General features: G+C 36.0%; 1 protein-coding gene across 2 annotated transcripts in view; it reads left to right on the top strand.

Annotated features, from left to right (window-relative positions):
* usp13 (ubiquitin specific peptidase 13) overlaps positions 1 to 18,393 on the top strand; it is a 32,727-nt gene that overhangs the window by 11,462 nt on the left and 2,872 nt on the right. Inside the window, exons 8-20 of one of the 2 annotated variants that reach the window (XM_077198780.1) lie at positions 755 to 945; positions 1,679 to 1,750; positions 1,945 to 2,038; positions 2,817 to 2,942; positions 5,278 to 5,431; positions 5,661 to 5,835; positions 6,089 to 6,177; positions 6,712 to 6,834; positions 7,564 to 7,590; positions 7,792 to 7,935; positions 15,891 to 16,057; positions 17,400 to 17,592; positions 17,737 to 17,821. In XM_077198780.1, the coding sequence (XP_077054895.1) occupies positions 755 to 945; positions 1,679 to 1,750; positions 1,945 to 2,038; positions 2,817 to 2,942; positions 5,278 to 5,431; positions 5,661 to 5,835; positions 6,089 to 6,177; positions 6,712 to 6,834; positions 7,564 to 7,590; positions 7,792 to 7,935; positions 15,891 to 16,057; positions 17,400 to 17,592; positions 17,737 to 17,821 (1,640 nt within the window). The remainder of the gene's footprint in view (positions 1 to 754; positions 946 to 1,678; positions 1,751 to 1,944; positions 2,039 to 2,816; positions 2,943 to 5,277; positions 5,432 to 5,660; positions 5,836 to 6,088; positions 6,178 to 6,711; positions 6,835 to 7,563; positions 7,591 to 7,791; positions 7,936 to 15,890; positions 16,058 to 17,399; positions 17,593 to 17,736; positions 17,822 to 18,393) is intronic. The other variant, XM_077198781.1, reaches the window with a different exon arrangement.

The following is an 18,393-nucleotide window of genomic DNA, read 5'->3' as shown; positions in this document are numbered from 1 at the left end:
TTTTTTTTTTTTGGGGGGGGGGGGGGGGTGTATTTATGTATTTATCCATACATTTCTCTATATTTTATCATGTAGTCAGTCAATTATTTATTATAAATATCTAATACTGATACTATTTTACAAATATTTATAATATTTACAATTTTTCATGGTATTAATGGGTGAACATATATAGTGAACATATATACATGAAAATATATAGTTTGAATATATAGGGTGAACATATATACATGAAAATATATAGTTTTATATTGTAGGAAGGGAATTGTCATATTTGTGGGTCTGTGGCATCAAACAGGTTGAAAACCTCTGTTCTAAACAATAGTTAATTACTCAAAGGTGCTCTAAGCGATGTTGTGCGTTTTTTTTGTTGGCCAAAACATTTTTTGTCACATACAGCAAACATCTCCTCACTATCCGCTAGCTGCCTGTCCCCTGAACACACGGTAAAAAAATGCGGTTTCTGCAGACACTCCAGGCTACAAAAATGGCAACAAAACAAACTGGGCAAACCCGCACCCCGAAACATAAACTGTTCCAGCCAATAACCGACAAGAAGGATTTGGGGGTTGGCTTGGGGGGTTAGTGCGCGGATGAGGAGGAGGGAGGGTGTAGCTAGCCTCCGTTTTGTTTGACAATACTTTAAACGTCAACAAGAAGTGACGTCACCTGACATCGCTTAGAGCACCTTTAAGCAAAGACAAGCAACACTACCTTCTTCCAACTTCCTCAAATGTCTGTCTATCCCTCTCAGACAGAGAATGATCATCATACAGACAACCACGTGCAGCTGCGTGTGAGTGACTGGGAAGTGATTCAGGAGGCTGGTCTAAAGCTAAAGCCCGTCTATGGCTCAGGATATACGGGCATCAAAAACCTGGGCAACAGCTGCTACCTGAGCACAACTATGCAAGTGCTTTTCAGTATTCCAGAGTTCCAGAGAGCGTGAGTACTTTAAAGACCTCAGTGGTCCAATGCATTCTACATAATCGTCTACATTCTCCTCCCATTGTCCTTGGTTCTGTTTGAATGCTATCACACTAAGACGTGTCATTTCTGAGGAAACTTGTATTTAGACTCCTAGGGCCAGATTTACTAAACAGGGCAATTTAGCATGAGAGCACAATTCCAATAAAGCACTGATGGGAGTGGAAAGTTCTGTGCATGATCTACTGATGACACGCAAATTAAAGAACACAGACGCAGCCGGATCATTTCCATAATGACCGACTCAATCTATCAAGAGCAGCGCAAATTAGCATTTGGTTTAAGACATACTTTTTTGGGCAGTAAATAATGGCACAGATACGAGTAAAATGACCAGCGCAAACCTTTGTAAATCACCTTACATGATTCATTGAAATACTTTCCTCCCATAAATTTTGCGTATGAAAGGGAAACTCCTACAAATGCATAATCAGTAAGGTTAGCCGCAAAATGTTTCTCTGCGTGTCTTTAGTAAATCCTGATGGTAGTTTGTTAATGCCAAAAGAGTGTTTGCGCTGGAGCAAGTTGTCAGTAAATCTGTTAGTAATCTGTGCTGTCTTAAAGTTTGTTCGCTGTTTTTTTCTTTTGTGATGATTTTGTTTCAATGCCAGATTCATCTAGCCTGGTTCTTTACCCAGTTAATTTAATATGCAGGTGTAACAGTGAGAAATGTATATTTTGTATATTGTAGGTATGTTGGGAACCTACAGAGAATATTTGACTACTCACCCCTTGATCCAAGCCAGGATTTCAACACACAGATGTAGGTGTCTTTGTCATTTAATGTTAATATCATGTTACATTTATCTTGTTTTTTATTTCTGAAATTCAAATTACTTCTAATTCTTGTATAAAATAATGCAATGCAATTGTATACATATCTTTACTGTTATGTTGAAGTGTGTTTAATTTAGATATGGTATTTAAATTGGAATGTTTGTTTTCTTATTTTTCAAGGGCAAAACTTGGTCATGGACTTCTCTCAGGCCAGTACTCAAAACCTCCAATAAAATCAGAACTAATTGAACAGGTGATGAAAGAAGAATACAAGGTATTTGACTTGGTCTGTCTTGATGATATTTGGCTCGATTAGGTTTGCGTAACTGTGCCAGTTGCAGTCATGTGCCTGCCTCCTTACCCAGCTACCTATTTGAGAGTCAGGCAACCTTAAGGTACATTCATACTGAAAATTATTTGCCGTGACCCGAGGTCATTCATTGGCAGTTTCAGGTTACAAAAAAAAAAAAAAAAGTCAGTCATACAACAAAGATGAGTAGAGTTTAATTTTATGCAAATGAGTAGAAACACAATGTGGCATCCACCAATAATAGAGCAGACATTGTGAATGTACCTTGGGTATGCTTGTACAGCTTGTTTACTTGTTTGTTTGAGAGGAGCCACAATATCAGATATTAACTACTTATCCCAACAGTTATCAATATTCTTTAGCTAAATTATTGTTTTTGTTGCCCTCCTTTTTTGTGTGTTTTTGTCTTTATTATAAATGACTAAATTGTAGTCATTTGGAAGTTCCACTGAATTTCTACCGAATTGTAAATGTGCTTCCATAATAATATACCTCCTTTCTCGTTCAAAGAATAAAATAAACATGGGCTGTTTGTTTTATTTTCATGCTATTTCATGCTATATGAAACAAACAAAAATGCTGCATGCTATGTCCCTAAAGTACAGCTTTGTGGCCTTTTAAGAGTGTTTAAGAATGTCCCCCTGTAAACCAGCTTTCTTAATAGGATTTCTGATGGCATTTTAAAGTGCATTTGGTGACCCTGAGCCTAGATGTGGATGTGTCATGTTGTTTTCCTCTGTAGCAGCTGCAAAGAGGGATTTCACCTAAGATGTTCAAATCGCTGGTCAGTAAAGGACATCCAGAGTTTTCCTCAAACCGACAACAAGACGCTCACGAATTCTTCCTGCATTTAATTAACCTGGTGGAGGTACGAAAGTGTTTTTCTATCTTATGTGCTTCTTTTGTGGAAACATAATATTACCTTGATTATAATGACATTTTGGAGAAAAACATTTATTTCATAACGTGATTTCCCCCCCAATTAAATTTCTTTTACTTCAATGAAAGGTTATATTTTAGCAAATTTTTTGAATGAAAGATCAAAAGGATAAACAATTTTTTACTGCCATTTTTGATCATATTTACCAGGGGTGCCATTAATTCTGACCACAACTGTATAATCACCCTCATGTCACTCTAAACCTATTTGACTTTCTTTAGCTCAAAGATGTTGATGAATTACTTTAATTTTATGGATAAAGAGCAGCTTGAACATTTTTCTAGACTAATCATTTTGTATTCCATACAAGAAAGCAAATCATATGGGTTTGGAACGACAGAAGAAAATAAATCTTTGTCCTTTTTAGGTGAATTATATCTTTAAATCATTTATGTAAAACATTATCTGAGAGAAACAAGGGTTTTCTAGGGATTGGCCAACATTTCCCCAGACGTGTTTGTAGACGTTGAGTCTTGGCAAGAGGCTCTGGTTTCAGGAGACACATTGGACTGTACTCTCTCTACCCCTCTGCTGGCAGACACACACTTGAAGTGACTTTCTCAACTGAGTTAAAATTAGATACCTGTATCAGTTACACAGATAATGCTTCCTGTTACCCTTCCCACTTGGTCAATGTCTAGAATGAAAGCCATTGCCTTCTCTGACACTTTTCTGTGACTTAAAAAACAAACAACAACAGGAGCCACACTGTTAGTCTTTTACAATGTGAAATATACTATGTAAGTCAACAAGAAACAGTTCCCAACCCATTTTACATTATACAATGTAACATACTTATTTGAATGGATCATGCAAAATGGCTTCTATATGACAGGTGGTGGGAGGGGAGGGGTTGGAAAATACAAGTGCTTGTTGACATCAGCTGAAATGGAAAGTCAATTCAGAGGGTTAGCAAGTTATTAAGGAGCATTCACACTGATAGCAATTTGTTTTTGACCAGAATGATGCTGCGACATAAACAACATCATGATCATTTGTGATGTGACAAAGTTGCAAATACACTACTGTTCAAAAGTTTGGGGTTTTCAAAAGATTTTCTAATGTTTTTGAAAAAAGTCATGCTCACCAAGGGTGCATTTGAAAAGAAAATACAGCTATTATGTGGAATGTTATTACATTTTAAAGACATTGTATTTTAAAATGTAATTTATTCCTGTTATGGTAAAGCTGAATTTTCAGCATCATTAATTTACTCCAGTCTTCAGTGTCACATGGTCCTTCAGAAATCATTCTAATATGCTGATTGATACAACTAATCAAGACCTAATCTTTGCTGACATTTGATTTGGTCCTGACAGTGCTCATAAACCAAGAGGATCAACCTCATAAAACCAGAGCTATAAGACAGAGCTATAGTTCCTTGAAATGTTTAGTGCTCAGAAATGTCGACTGGTTTATTTGTAGCTGCCCTCAGCTGTGCCTTGTATGAAATAGCATAAGGCCTGTGAACAGTGAGGGGACCTTACAGTGCATTTCTACTTCCTCAGCAGGTTTGTTCTCTACTCACTAGTCTCTGGTATCTCAGACTTGATAGAGGAGGGCTCGTATATTTCTGTATGGCCTCAGAATAGCGAAACCTCTGAAGGATGACCTCGTTGATCTTATTTATGGACTAACTCTGTACTGTCCCTAAAGATGCCTGAATTTAAATAGAAAGTTGATTTGTTTACCATTCGGTTTGAAGAACTATAAATCATAAGACCATTATTGTGTTTTTAAGTCATTATTTTGCTCGGTAATGACACAGATGTTCCTGTCTGTCTTTAAAGTTCTCAATGCTGCAACCTAACTTTTGGTCCCATTTTATAATAAGTATCTCTAACTACTATGTACTAACATTTGACTGAATAATTTGATACAATGCACATATTGTGTACATTCATGTTTTTATACTGTACTTTGATTGTAATTACAGCTGTAATTAATTTCAGTAATTAGCCTTAATTACACTGTTGACCCTTCCCTTACCCCTTAACCAACCCTTAAACCTACACACACCACCAAACCTGTCCCTAACCTTACATGTATCCCACCTCAATGTGTTTTGCATGAACACAATAAGTACACTGTACCTAACATTTAAGTACATAGTATTTAGACCAACTAATATGAAGGGTGACCTGAAAAGTAGACAGGAAAGTTAAGGAGAAAAGGCGAATGGGAACAGGCCAGATTCAAACCTGTGTTTCCATGAGCACAACAAAAACTTTCTGTTGGCTATATTATGTTTTGCCATTTTCAGAGGAACAATTCAGGCTCAGAGAACCCCAGCGATGTGTTTCGTTTCGTAGTTGAGGAGCGAGTGCAGTGCTGTCAGACACAGAAAGTGCGGTACACACAGCGAGTGGACTACCTTATGCAGCTTCCTGCACCCCTGGAGGCTGCCAGCAACAGAGGTAATACCTTCTACAACTGATTCGTTAAACATTGCTCCTGCACTACACAGTTTAAATGTTCAGTTATTACTTTAAAGAGCTATTTCTACCTGATCTGACTCTAAAAAACTAATAAAACCTAATATAGTTATGTGATTAATTTATAATAAATTATAGTTTTTGTCTTGAATAAAAATGTATTTGTTTTCAATTTGTTTTTTATTTGCATATGGTTTTGTCGTTTGTACAGAAGAGCTAATAACATATGAGAGTAAGCGGATGGAAGCTGAGGAGAACATGCGGCCCCCTCCAGAGCCGGTGAGAGCCCGAATCCCCTTCACTGCCTGTCTGCAAGCCTTCACTGAGCCTGAGAATGTTCCAGACTTCTGGAGCTCTGCGCTGCAAGCCAAGTCGGCTGGAGTGAAGTAAGCAGGCTTCTGGTTTTGAAACCATTGAATGACTTGCAAAACATTCTGCACAATTTAGAAGAATATCATGGGGTTTATATTGACAATAATATATTACAATAATTATACTGTATGCGTTATTTAATTATTTGATTATTTTCTTAGGTGTGTGTGTGTACTGTATATATATTTTATGGAATATGCAGTGTAGCAATGTTATTTAACCTTAGTGAAAGTTATGCTCTGTAAGACTATCTTTCTCTTTCCTCAGGACTTCTCGTTTCGCATCTTTCCCTGAGTACATGGTTGTGCAGATAAAGAAGTTCACATTTGGTGTTGATTGGGTGCCCAAAAAGTTAGGTGTGTAAATTTAACTGGTCTTGATTTGATTTTGTGTTTTGATTTCACATTGTTGTAAAGTAACACATTGCTGGCCAAAGCATGTACAAAATGTTGGATCATTTCTTTTTTTAATCCATCCAGCTCGTATCAAAGCCGATTTATTAATGTCATGTTTTTGTTTGTCATCTGTCTGCCTATCACATGCTCTCTTGTGCAATCCAGACCATCACATGTCGTGCATGTTGAGCAATGCATCGTGATTGCTTGCATCAAAAGACTATCAGTTTGCAAAGTGTTATGTTTGCTTGGCTGAGGCTTTTGCCTTGTCCAGTAGAGGGTACTGTAACACTGATTTTCTACATGAGAAATTTTGGGATCAGAGAAAGTTTGAGGTTCTGTGGTGGAGCAAAATGTTGGCAAGGTTTTTGGAAAGGAATAATGCCCAGAGTCTGTTCTGAGTGTATCAACATACAGTACATATATTTGTGTCATACATATATATATATATGTATATGTGTGTGTGTATGATATCTAATTTTTTATGTGTTACAGATATTTCTGTAGATGTACCTGATTTCCTGGACTTGAATCGCCTCCGGGCTACAGGGCTACAGGCAGGAGAAGAGGAACTGCCTGACCTTACACCTCCCATTGTCATTCCTGAAGACACCAGAGGTGAGAACCTTTACTTCCATTCAAAATGTTGGGGTCAGTAAGAGATATTATATATATATATATATATATATATATATATATATATATATATATATATATATATATATATTATTCAGAACGAAATTAATTTATTCAGCAAGGATGCTTTAAATGGATAAAAAGTGACAGTAAAGACTTTAACAGAAAAAAATTATTTGAAATACAACCTTTTGTAACAATGTAAATCAAAGAATCCTGAAAAAATGTATCAAAAAAATAAGCAGCACAACTGTTTTCAGCCCTGATAATATATTTCTTGAGCATCAAATCAGCATATTAGAATGATTTCTGAAGGATCATGTGACACTGAAGACAGGAGTAATGATGCTGAAAATTCAGCTTTCCCATCATCACAGGAATGAATTACATTTTAAAAGATATCAAAATTTTAAAAAAGTTGTTTTCTTTATTTGAAATATTTTGCAAATATTCGTCTTTTTTTTTTACTGTACTTTGATTAAATAAATGCAGCCTTGGTAAGTATAAGAGACTTCTTTGTGTGTGTGTGTGTGTGTGTGTGTGTGTGTGTGTGTGTGTGTGTGTGTGTGTGTGTGTGTGTGTGTGTGTGTGTGTGTGTACGTACTGTATATACATTTTTTGCAGTTTATACAAAGCAGCCTGCTTTAAATTGCGCAATTGCATATTATTCCTTTTTGCTCTGTACTAACTAAGTCTTGTTTTCGCATTCAGACATTTCAACGAACAACTCTTTGGAATGTAAGTACCATTTCGATTGTAAAAGCGCAAAAATATATTCCATACGTTTATAATTGTACACATGCACTACGAAATTACTTATTCGATGAACAATATTAAAAGTTTGAATAAACTGCTTTAATTGACCTCAAGTATCTGTATATCTATTGTTAGCTGTGGAGTGTTGATTTGAAGCAACTATTTTCTTTACCTGTTCCTCAGCTCCAGAAATAGACGAATCATCCGTGATGCAACTGGCAGAGATGGGTTTCCCTCTGGAAGCCTGTCGGAAAGCAGTGTACTACACTGGGAATATGGGGGCAGAGATGGCCTTTAACTGGATAATAGCACACATGGAAGAGCCAGGTAGGACATCGTATCTTATCTGAACTGACACATTTTGAACAAAGGCATATCCTTTGTGTCCTCTGCTAATTCCATATTAAAGCATTACTTAAAATAATAATAATAATAATAATAATAATATATATATATTTTAAATATTACATAAATATGTAAAACAACAAAATGTTCCATATACAAATAATACATTTTGTACATTTGTTATGGCCTAAAACTTACTGCTGAGCAGTGTTGGGAGTAACGCGTTACAAAAGTAATGCATTACAGTAACATATTACGTTTTGCTGTAACGCAGTAGTGTAAGGCATTACTAATCAATTTTCAGTAATATTTTACTCGGTACATTTTCGGTAAGGCTTGCGTTACAACAGACTTTTAGTTTTAATTGTAAAACAAACAAACAAAACAAAAAACAGCAATACCGCCAGACATTAACGAATGAAAGATGCAAGTAGGCTAAATTACCTGTTCGTGATCAGTCAATAGCCGCGTGTGGTGTCCAAGTCTGTAATTAAAGACTAAATGGCAGCGTCTGATATATTTGTATAGCGATTTATTTTTTACAGGAGTGCCGTGAGGTATGATTTCGGCCTCTGTGCTCGCGCTGGCCAGAGGAAAAGCGGCTAATGGTGAAGGTGGCATTAAGAAGACTACATTCGCGAGATGGACGTATGCGCATTAGGCTATTCGTTCTGTGTTTTCTTTCTAAACAGTTAGTCTATGTTTATGTGGTATTTTTCATGTTTTCATCACGCAATCATGTTTTTGATGCCGTGGTGACGCGTTCATGTAAGGGCGGCGGCGCTGCTGCCAAATAAAGCACCTAAAAGCTGTCACAAAGAACCGGCAAAAGCAATGATTTTGAATATGTCAAATATAGCAAGGAGACATGTTGATTGTTTATTAATAAAGTCAGGATGAAGTTGACGATGCTGACTCGCGATCTTCGCAGTAGTGAATGCACCACAGAGAAATGCACATTTCATTTCATAAGCAGAGAGCAGTCTGTTTTCTTTCGTTTTGAATTGTTCTGTTTACAAGTAGACATTTCAATATAGATATATTTTTCAGGCCCGTACAATTAATACAAAACGAAATTCACTTTAAAGAAAGGCTTCGTGTCTTCTGTGTAAGGTGTCTGTGAAAGTTTTAAAGCAGTCTTTTAGTGCCGCTTCAGAGCGGTCGCGTCCGTAACCGAGAACTGTCACGTCTGTAACATTGTTTTTTCCTCATAAATGCGAACACGAAAAATAAAATGAAATGAATATTTTATGTTCTGTGGAGAGCCAACCCTTCTTCATTAGATTTGCGCAGTGTAATTCACAGAATTACAACAAAAAAAAAATCGTTGCCTCCTAAAAGTTAAAGATTTTTTTTGTCACACATGACTGTCGATTTCCCTAATATTAAATATAAAACGCATGTGTAGACTGATATTTTTCTAATGTCTAGACTCCTTTCTGGGAGGAGCCTATGGATAAACAGACGTTTCAATATTTTGGTATTAATGCATTTTCTGAGAATTTATATAATTATAGTATAAGTTTTGACTGCAAGTCTGCAAATGTCATGTCCATAACGCTGGAATTCCCAAATTTTAAATAATTTATCCTCAACTAGTTTTGTGGTGTAGGTCTACATATTTTATAATTTTAAGTTAACTTCAAATAATCCTAATAGTAATTTAAAGATGTGGTATCTGGACGGTATGGATAACGCTGGGAGTTGGAAGGGGTGTGTCGCCATTCTGCAGGTTCGTGGATCTGAGTGTCGCGATTTCGGTTTCATATCGCATATCGTTACAGCCCTAGTCATTTTCGAATGTTAAGTTCTACTCCTGTATAGTTATTTTGGTGAAAGTAACTCAAAAGTAATACAGGAGTAATGTAACGCATTACAATTCTGAGACAGTAATATTGTAAGGTAATGAACAGTGTTGTGCAAGTTACTCCCAAACTGTAATACATTATATATTACTTGTTACTGTTATTTAAAAGTAATTCATTACCTTACAATATTACTGTCTCAGAATTGTAATGCGTTACATTACTCCTGTATTACTTTTGAGTTACTTTCACCAAAATAACTATACAGGAGTAAAACGTAACATTCTAAAATGACTAGGGCTGTAAGGATATGCGATATGAAACCCAAATCGCGACACTCAGATACACGAACCTGCAGAATCGCGACACACCCCTTCCAACTCCCAGCGTTATCCATACCGTCCAGATCCAATGCTACCACATCTTTAAATTACTATTAGCATTATCTGAAGTTAACTTAACATTGTAAAATACGTAGACCTACACCACAAAACTAGTTGAGGATAAATTATTTAAAATTTGGGAATTCCAGCGTTATGGACATGACATTTGCAGTCAAAACTTGAAATATAAATTCTCAGAAAATGCATTAATACCAAAATATTGAAACGTCTGTTTATCCATAGGCTCCTCCATGAAAGGAGTCCAGACATTAGAAAAATATCAGTCTACACATGCGTTTTATATTTAATATTAGGGAAATAGACAGTCATGCGAGACGAAAAAAATCTTTAACTTTTAGGAGGCAACGATTTTTATTTATTTTATTTTTTTGTAATTCTGTGAATTACACTGCGCAAATCGGATGAAGAAGGGTTGGCTCTCCACAGAACATAAAATATTCATTTTATTTTATTTTTCGTGTTCGCATTTAAGAGGAAAAAACAATGTTACAGACGTGACAGTTCTCCGTTATGGACGCGACCGCTCTGAAGCGGCACTAAAAGACTACTTTAAAACTTTCACAGATACCTTACACACACAAAGCCTTTCTTTAAAGTGAATTTCGTTTTGTATTAATTGTATCTTAATTTTAATCAATGTTTCGTCAACCAATTGCCTGGATTTAAGCGCGTGAACTGGAGCGCGTCTCATAAATGAACCGAAACTCAGCATATAAGGTAGCCTATTCACGGACTTGAAAAATATATCTATATTGAAATGTCTACTTGTAAACAGAACAATTCAAAACGAAAGAAAACAGACTGCTCTCTGCTTATGAAATGAAATGTGCATTTCTCTCTGGCGCATTCACTACTGCGAAGATCGCGAGGCAGCATCGTCAACTTCATCTTGACTTTATTAATAAACAATTAAAATGTCTCCTTGCTATATTTGACATATTCATAATCATGGCTTTTGCCGATTCTTTGTGACATGTTTTCGGTGCTTTATCGGCAGCGCCGCCGCCCTTACATGAACGCGTCACCACCGCATCAAAAACATGATTGTGTGATGAAAACATGAAAAAATACCACATAAACATAGCCTAACTGTTTAGAAAGAAAACACAGAACGAATAGCCTAATGCGCATACGTCCATCTCGCGAATGTATAGTCTTCTTCATGCCATCTTCACCATTAGCCGCTTTTCCTCTGGCCAGCGCGAGCACAGAGGCCGAAATCATGCCTCACGGCACTCCTGTAAAATATAAATCGCCATACAAATATATCAGACGCTGCCATTTAGTCTTTATTTACAGACTTGGACACTACACGCGGCTATTGACTGACCACGAACAGGTAATTTAGCCTACTTGCATTTTTCATTCGTTAATGTCTCGCGGTCTTGCTGTTTTTTGTTGTTGTTTGTTTAACAATTAAAACTAAAAGTCTGTTGTAACGCAAGCCTTACTGAACATGTACCGAGTAAAATATTACTGAAAATTGATAAGTAATGCCTTACACTACTGCGTTACAGCAAAAAGTAATATGTTACTGTAATGCATTACTTTTGTAACGCGTTACTCCCAACACTGGTAATGAATTACTTCTAAATAACAGTAACAAGTAATATATAATGTATTACAGTTTGGAAGTAACTTGCACAACACTGCTGCTGAGACAGTATTAAAAGTATGAGATCTTATTCGTTCTATGGGTCTGGTCACATAGTCTAGTAATCAAGGGAAAAACACTCATGTGTCTGCCATTTTAGCTTAATTTACTAAAAGCTTGTAGACATTTTGTTGGAACTGAAGTGTGAGAAAAAGTCTAATTGAGCAGAAGACCAAATCACCTAATTACATGCTGCACCGAAAGGAACATTTTGGATATTTAACTCAAATGAACTTACTGTTATTTGCATATGGATCACCCCATTTTTCAGATGTATTTCAAAGAAAAAAAACATTGTCTTATATTCGGAGGAATCGGAACAATATGGTATGTCTAACCCCAAATCCTGAAAAATTGGGAAAATACAATAAAATCAAGAATCTGTGATTTTGTAAATTCTCTTTAACCTTTTGTTAATTCTCTTTAACCTTTATTTAATGGACAAAATTATAAAGAAAATATTTTAAAAGTTTTCACAGACCAACTTAAGTGTGTTTTGTAAATCTAAACAAATTTTTGTTTTGATGGTGGCTGCAACACACTCCAAAAAAGTTGGGACAGAGGCATGTTTACTTTTAATTACACTTTTGGGAATTGAGAATACTAATTTTTGAAGTTTTGCAAGTGGAATTTTTGCCCAAACTTGCCTGATACAAGTCAGCTGCTCAACAGTCTGTGGTCATCGTTGTCTGCTTCTCCTTTTCATGATGGTCCATACATTTTCAACAAGAGACCGATCTGGAGATCTTGACTGCAGGCAGTCAGTCAAACACATCCACTCTATGGTGTAGTGTCTAGAAACCACACTGTTTTAGCACGTGCAGGATGAGGCCCGGCGTTGTCTTGCTTCCCAGGAAAGATGTCATCTTGATGGCAGTATATCTTTCTATACAATCCCAATATACGCCTCAACATCAATGGTACATTCACACACATGCAAGTCACTCACGCTGTTTGTACTGATGCATCCCTGTTTTGCACCTGTTGCTGATGAAAGTCTGGATGGTCCTTTTCATCTTTGGGACTCAAAACTCAATGTCCCGTTTTCCCCAAAACAAGCTGAAACATGGACTCATCTGACCACAGCACACATTTTCAGAGTGTTTTGGATCATCTGAGATGAGCTCGGGCCCAGAGAACTCAGCGCCATCTCTGTATTGAACAGATGTATAGCTTTCTCCTTGCGTAACAGAGATTCAAGTTGCATTTCTTGATGCAGTGGCAGACTTTAAGTGACAACGGTTTTCTAAAGTACTCCCCAAAGTAGCCCATGTGGCTATATTTAACACAGCAGCATGATGGTTTCTCATGCAATGCCATCTGAGGGCTCGAAGGTCACGCACATTCAACAGAGGTCTCCTGCCTTGCCCTACACGGACTGAGATTTCTCTGGATACCCTGAATCTTTTCACAGTGTTATGTATAGTAGTTGGTTAAAGACCACATTTATTTGCAGTCTTGCATTGAGAAATATGATTTTTGAATTTCTTTTGACAATTCTCTCATGAAGTTTGGCACAAAGTGGTGAGTCATGAATGACCCATCTTTGCTTGCAAAGACAGAGTCTTTGTTGGATGCCCCTTTTATACTCAAACACGATAATCTCACCTATTACCAGTTCACCTGCTAATTGTGGACTTTTTCAAAACAGATTTCACTTTTATTTTGCTTTTGTCACAACTTTTTTGGAGTGTATAGCAGCCACCAAAATCAAAATTTGTTTATATTTACAAAATACTATTAATTTGGCCAGTGAAAACATTGGCCTTTTTAATACTTTAATACTTAAAGAGAATTTACAAATCACAGATTATCGATTTTATCACGGTTTACAAAATGTCCCAACTTTTCTGGATTTGGGGTTGTTTGAAATGAATATGTAGTTCATTGCATTTTATTTGCATTTTTTCAGACCTGTGATAATATATATAGTTTCCCTAAAGGAAAAAACTGCATTGCCGTCTATGCTGCATTAAAGATAAATAAGCTGCAGAAGTCTGGTGTGCTTTCTGAAGCTCATTATCTGGGTTCCAGCCACAGGGGAATATTTCATGTTTAGAGCATGCCACTTAGCTGGGCTCTAAGATAAATACATGTGACGTAAAGAGTTGCATACTTTTATTGATGGGGAAATGTTCATGCCAAATGAATGAATCCAAATACAATTTAGATCTAAGTTGCTTTATTTTAAGTAGATTTACACAAGGTTGTATTTCAAGTCTCTTGCTAGGAACCCTTGTTTATCATGGCGCTTCTGACTAGTAAACAGAGTACTCACACTTTAGCGTCACCTGCAAACTGGGAATTCTGTTCTCCTTACTTTTCTGCCCCAGTTAAGCAGCCACCTGAGATCACAAACAGACTCAGACATACACACCAGTGGAGTCTCTAGTGGTCCAAACCCCATTAGCTTCACAGCACCTGGACTTGTGTGGCGTACTTCTGCTCCACCGCTACAGCTGGGCCTGTTTCTATATAGTCACCACTGACAGGGGTTATTAATATAGTCTGTGTTATACACAGCTTCATATACATATTTTTTTAGTCTTAGATAAATTGTTCAGTACTGTGGAGGTGATATAAGGCTAGTCAAAAGAAAACAGAAATCCTAACTTTAAATTTTTTATATTAAAAAGTCGAACTATTTGGAACTATATTTATAATTTTTATAAAGTTGATAATTTTAGTCTTTCTATAATTATTATACAGACAATTTATACAGTCTTTAATTATTATACAAACATACCTATTCATACATTTTATCACTTGTTTGCCTTGACTAATTCAAAAAGTGTGTATAATATGTATAGTGTGCGACTGTTTATAGTCAAAAACATTAAAAAAATTAAAGATTATTGAGTGATTTTAAAATGAATAAGTTTCATTCTAAGTTTCACAGTTTTACTGTTCATATATAGCATATACAGTATACAGTAAAGCTGTAATATTGTGAAGAATTATTCCAATTTAAAAGAACTGTGTTTTATTTTAATATATATTAAAATGTAATTTATTTCTGTTATGGCCAAGCTGAATTTTTAGCAGTCATTACTTCAGACTTCAGTGTCACATGATGCTTCACAAATCATTCTAATATGAAACCTTTTTCTCAAGAAACATCTTTTATTATTACTTTTTGCAAATATAAATAATTAGTCAAGGCAAAAATGTGATTATAAAATAGAAAACTTGCATTTCCCCTTTTTTTAGATATCTGCATAGTACAATAACTTAGTTTGAACTAAAATTGTATAATTCATATTTAATTAATATGTGATAAGAAATTATATGTATGTTAAAATTCTATCCTTATTAATCCTTACTACATTTAAAAAAAAATACTGTTCAGTAGACAGCAGTTTTTTTAGAAGCATTAAGGAACTGGAGGTTGTGATAAGTTGTGATTAAATATCATGGCTAAAGTCCTTGTTAGGCATGTCACACAGTACTACCTTTTACACTTAATTAGAATGTTTGTTCGTGTAGGACTGAGGCAGGTCAGTTTGTAGTTGCTAGTGCTCAAACATGGTGCTGTCATACAGTTTGTTTGTGTGTGTCTGAGCACAGCATTTGATCTTGAACATTAAAGGATTAGTTGCAGACTACAGGGAATGGATTACATGGCTCGTGTTCATTGAATTTCCGGTTTATCTGTGTAATTTCAACAGGGCAGCGACTGATATTTTCATCCTCTGCACATTTGGTGAATAAATCTGCCCTCTAGACTGAATCTGAAGTTCTTCTTGAGATACTTTGGATGTATAGAACTACATAATGTACTTAGTGTTACATCTAGTATCTGTGTTGTCTGTGTTCTTATATTTTAAATGTAGTATGTGATAAACACTTGGTTTACACTTAATTGTAAGGTGTCCTTGTTAAAGTGTAATTACATATTTAAGTACTGAGTAACATGCACTTACTATAGGGTTAGGGTTTGGTTTAGGGTTGGTTGCAAATAATTTACTGTTATTACTATAGTAAGTACATATAACATGTGTAACAAGGACACTGTAATACAAAGTGTTACCAAGACTCTTATATCTCTTGTGAAACTTACCTTACTTACTTTAGATTTTGCCGAGCCTCTGGCAATTCCCGCTTACATGGAACCAGATCTGCTCAGCCCCAGCCTCCCTACTACCAGTGCGCTGGACAACCAGCCTCCAGAAGAGAGCATCTCTATCCTCACCTCCATGGGCTTCCCCAGACATCACACAATCAAGGCTCTCAATGCCACTGTGAGTTTCCTGTCTCATTTGCTTCATGGGCATTGGCCCCGAAAATAATTTGGACACCTAAGCCATACTTAAATATATGAATGTCATTGCCTTATGATAAAGTACACCTGTGGTTACTCTGCTAGAACATCTGTGTGAACTTTACACATTCATCTTGTAAAAAATATTGTGAGACCAGCTGGTTAAAAGTAATTTCTGAAATGGCTCAAGTTAGTTTTGATAAAAGTTCATACATTTAAGTTTCCAAAAGTGTCCATGCACTTTTTGGGGCCACTGTATGAAGGATGTTACTGATTTGAACTGTTACTAGCTGCACATTTTCAGATGTGATTCTTTGGCAGGAATATAATTATCGTACTCTGTCATGTTACACAGACGCACTTAACATGTTTTGGCATGTCAGAATACGTTTTGTCACTCATTGCTCTTCGACTAAGCATGTGAGATTGGAGAAGCTATCTCTTCTGTTGAACTACTTGGCTAACCTTCACAACCTTCTCATGTACTGTATGTTTAAAAGTTCATACATTATTATTATTATTATTTTATTTCCCTATTTGATTTGTATTGGTTTGACTTTCTTCAGAGCTCATGCTGTTATTTAGTAAAAATTAGCTTGTTAACTAAATGTGTGTATACATACAGGATAATTCAGAAATTTAGGGTCAGTAAGTTTTTTTTTATTTAAAAGAAATGGATAGTTTTATTTTTCAGAAATTTTTTTTCAGGGTTGTTAATGTTCATTGTATATAATGTTTAAACATTATTCCTTCACAGCAGGACCTGCTGCTTCTTGAATAATTCTCTTTTTTATTTTATGTTTTAGACAATGTAGTGGTGTTTTTCATGTCTGTGCATGTATGCGTGTTTAAAAATAGCTTCTCAAGCAGCCAATAATAGCTCGGTAACTAGTGGACGTCTTCAACCTACGTCGTTCACATTTGTCCTGGAAAAGATGAGAGTGTCAGGCCACATTTGCTTTCAGTGCTGGCATTTGCAGTGAATCACGCCACTATTTCAGATTAGTGCCTATGCCTAAATGAGTCTTTTGACCACACTAGAATGACCTCAGTTAAATCAAGGACTTTCGTCTGGTCTGAGCAATTTAAAAATGGCTCTTTGCCTAAGGATATAATTTCGATGTTCAGTGTTTTATTGTGAAATTAAAGCTTGCCATGTTTTTTGTCCAGTTAGTAACCTACAAAAATTGGTATGTGTTTTAAAAGCACCTTTACTCAAGTGATGAAAGTATTTGTCTTTTAGCCTGAAGGCAGTGGTAAAAATTAATTACGGTATCATGAAGTAAAATCTTGTCTGTCGTCTTCTACTTGTCTGACTATAGAACAACAACTTGGAGCGAGCTCTTGACTGGATATTCACACACCCAGACTGTGAGGAGGAGAGTGAGGCTATGTCAGACACAGCAGACACAGAGCCGAACGATAACAGCTTTTCAAACGCCAATGCTCACAGCGAATCCTCACTGTCTCCAGATCAGGACCTGTCCAGCCCCCGCGTCAGAGACGGACCCGGCCGTAAGTGCTCAATTAATATTGAATTCAACAAACAGAGTGTCAACACATACTAAGATTACACACATACTTACTGTAGATTACACATATTGTTGGTTAGATATTTCATTGCTGATGTTGCTGTTTTTTTGTTTTTTTTTCTCAAAGGTTACGAACTGTTTGCCTTCATCAGTCACATGGGAACATCCACAATGTCTGGTCATTATGTGTGTCATATCAAAAAAGAGGGCAGGTATGCTGATCATAATGTGTTATTTATTTACACCTTTTCATTTTGTGGATGTTACAATCAAACTGATCGCAGAGAACATTGAAAGATCAATTGTTTTGTGCCTGTCAACAACAAACAATGATGTAGAGTTGTAATTGAAATTATTCAAGCCCCATTGAAAATCAGGTTTATTTGCAAAATGTACAGACTTTCAGCTGTTTGCAATGAACAAATCAAACAAAAGTAATTGAAATAGCTCAACACAACAAATGCGGTTTCCCCAAATTCAACTGAAAATGCAACTTTTAATGACTCAAAATTATTCAACCCCCTGAATAGGATCCCTCACAACAGCACAAATCTGTGAAACAGGTGTTGTCTCAAGCACACCTGATGCAACTAAACAAGGGCTTCATTAGTTAGAGCTAGAACACATGACATATCTGGACTGGCTAGGTTTGAATATAAAATTAAAATAAATGTAAAATAAAATTATCAAATTGAATTGTTTGAAAAAAATGGTTTACATTTATAAATCTTAAAATAATAAAAAATATTAAAAAAAGATAAACACTTGAATTAAAACCACCGGC

The sequence above is a fragment of the Siphateles boraxobius genome, unplaced genomic scaffold (assembly GCF_051911475.1).
Source record: "Siphateles boraxobius isolate OS27281-9 unplaced genomic scaffold, OSU_SipBor_1 41, whole genome shotgun sequence".
In the NCBI taxonomy this organism is placed as follows: domain Eukaryota; kingdom Metazoa; phylum Chordata; class Actinopteri; order Cypriniformes; family Leuciscidae; genus Siphateles; species Siphateles boraxobius.
This window is presented reverse-complemented; position numbering and strand designations above follow the sequence as displayed.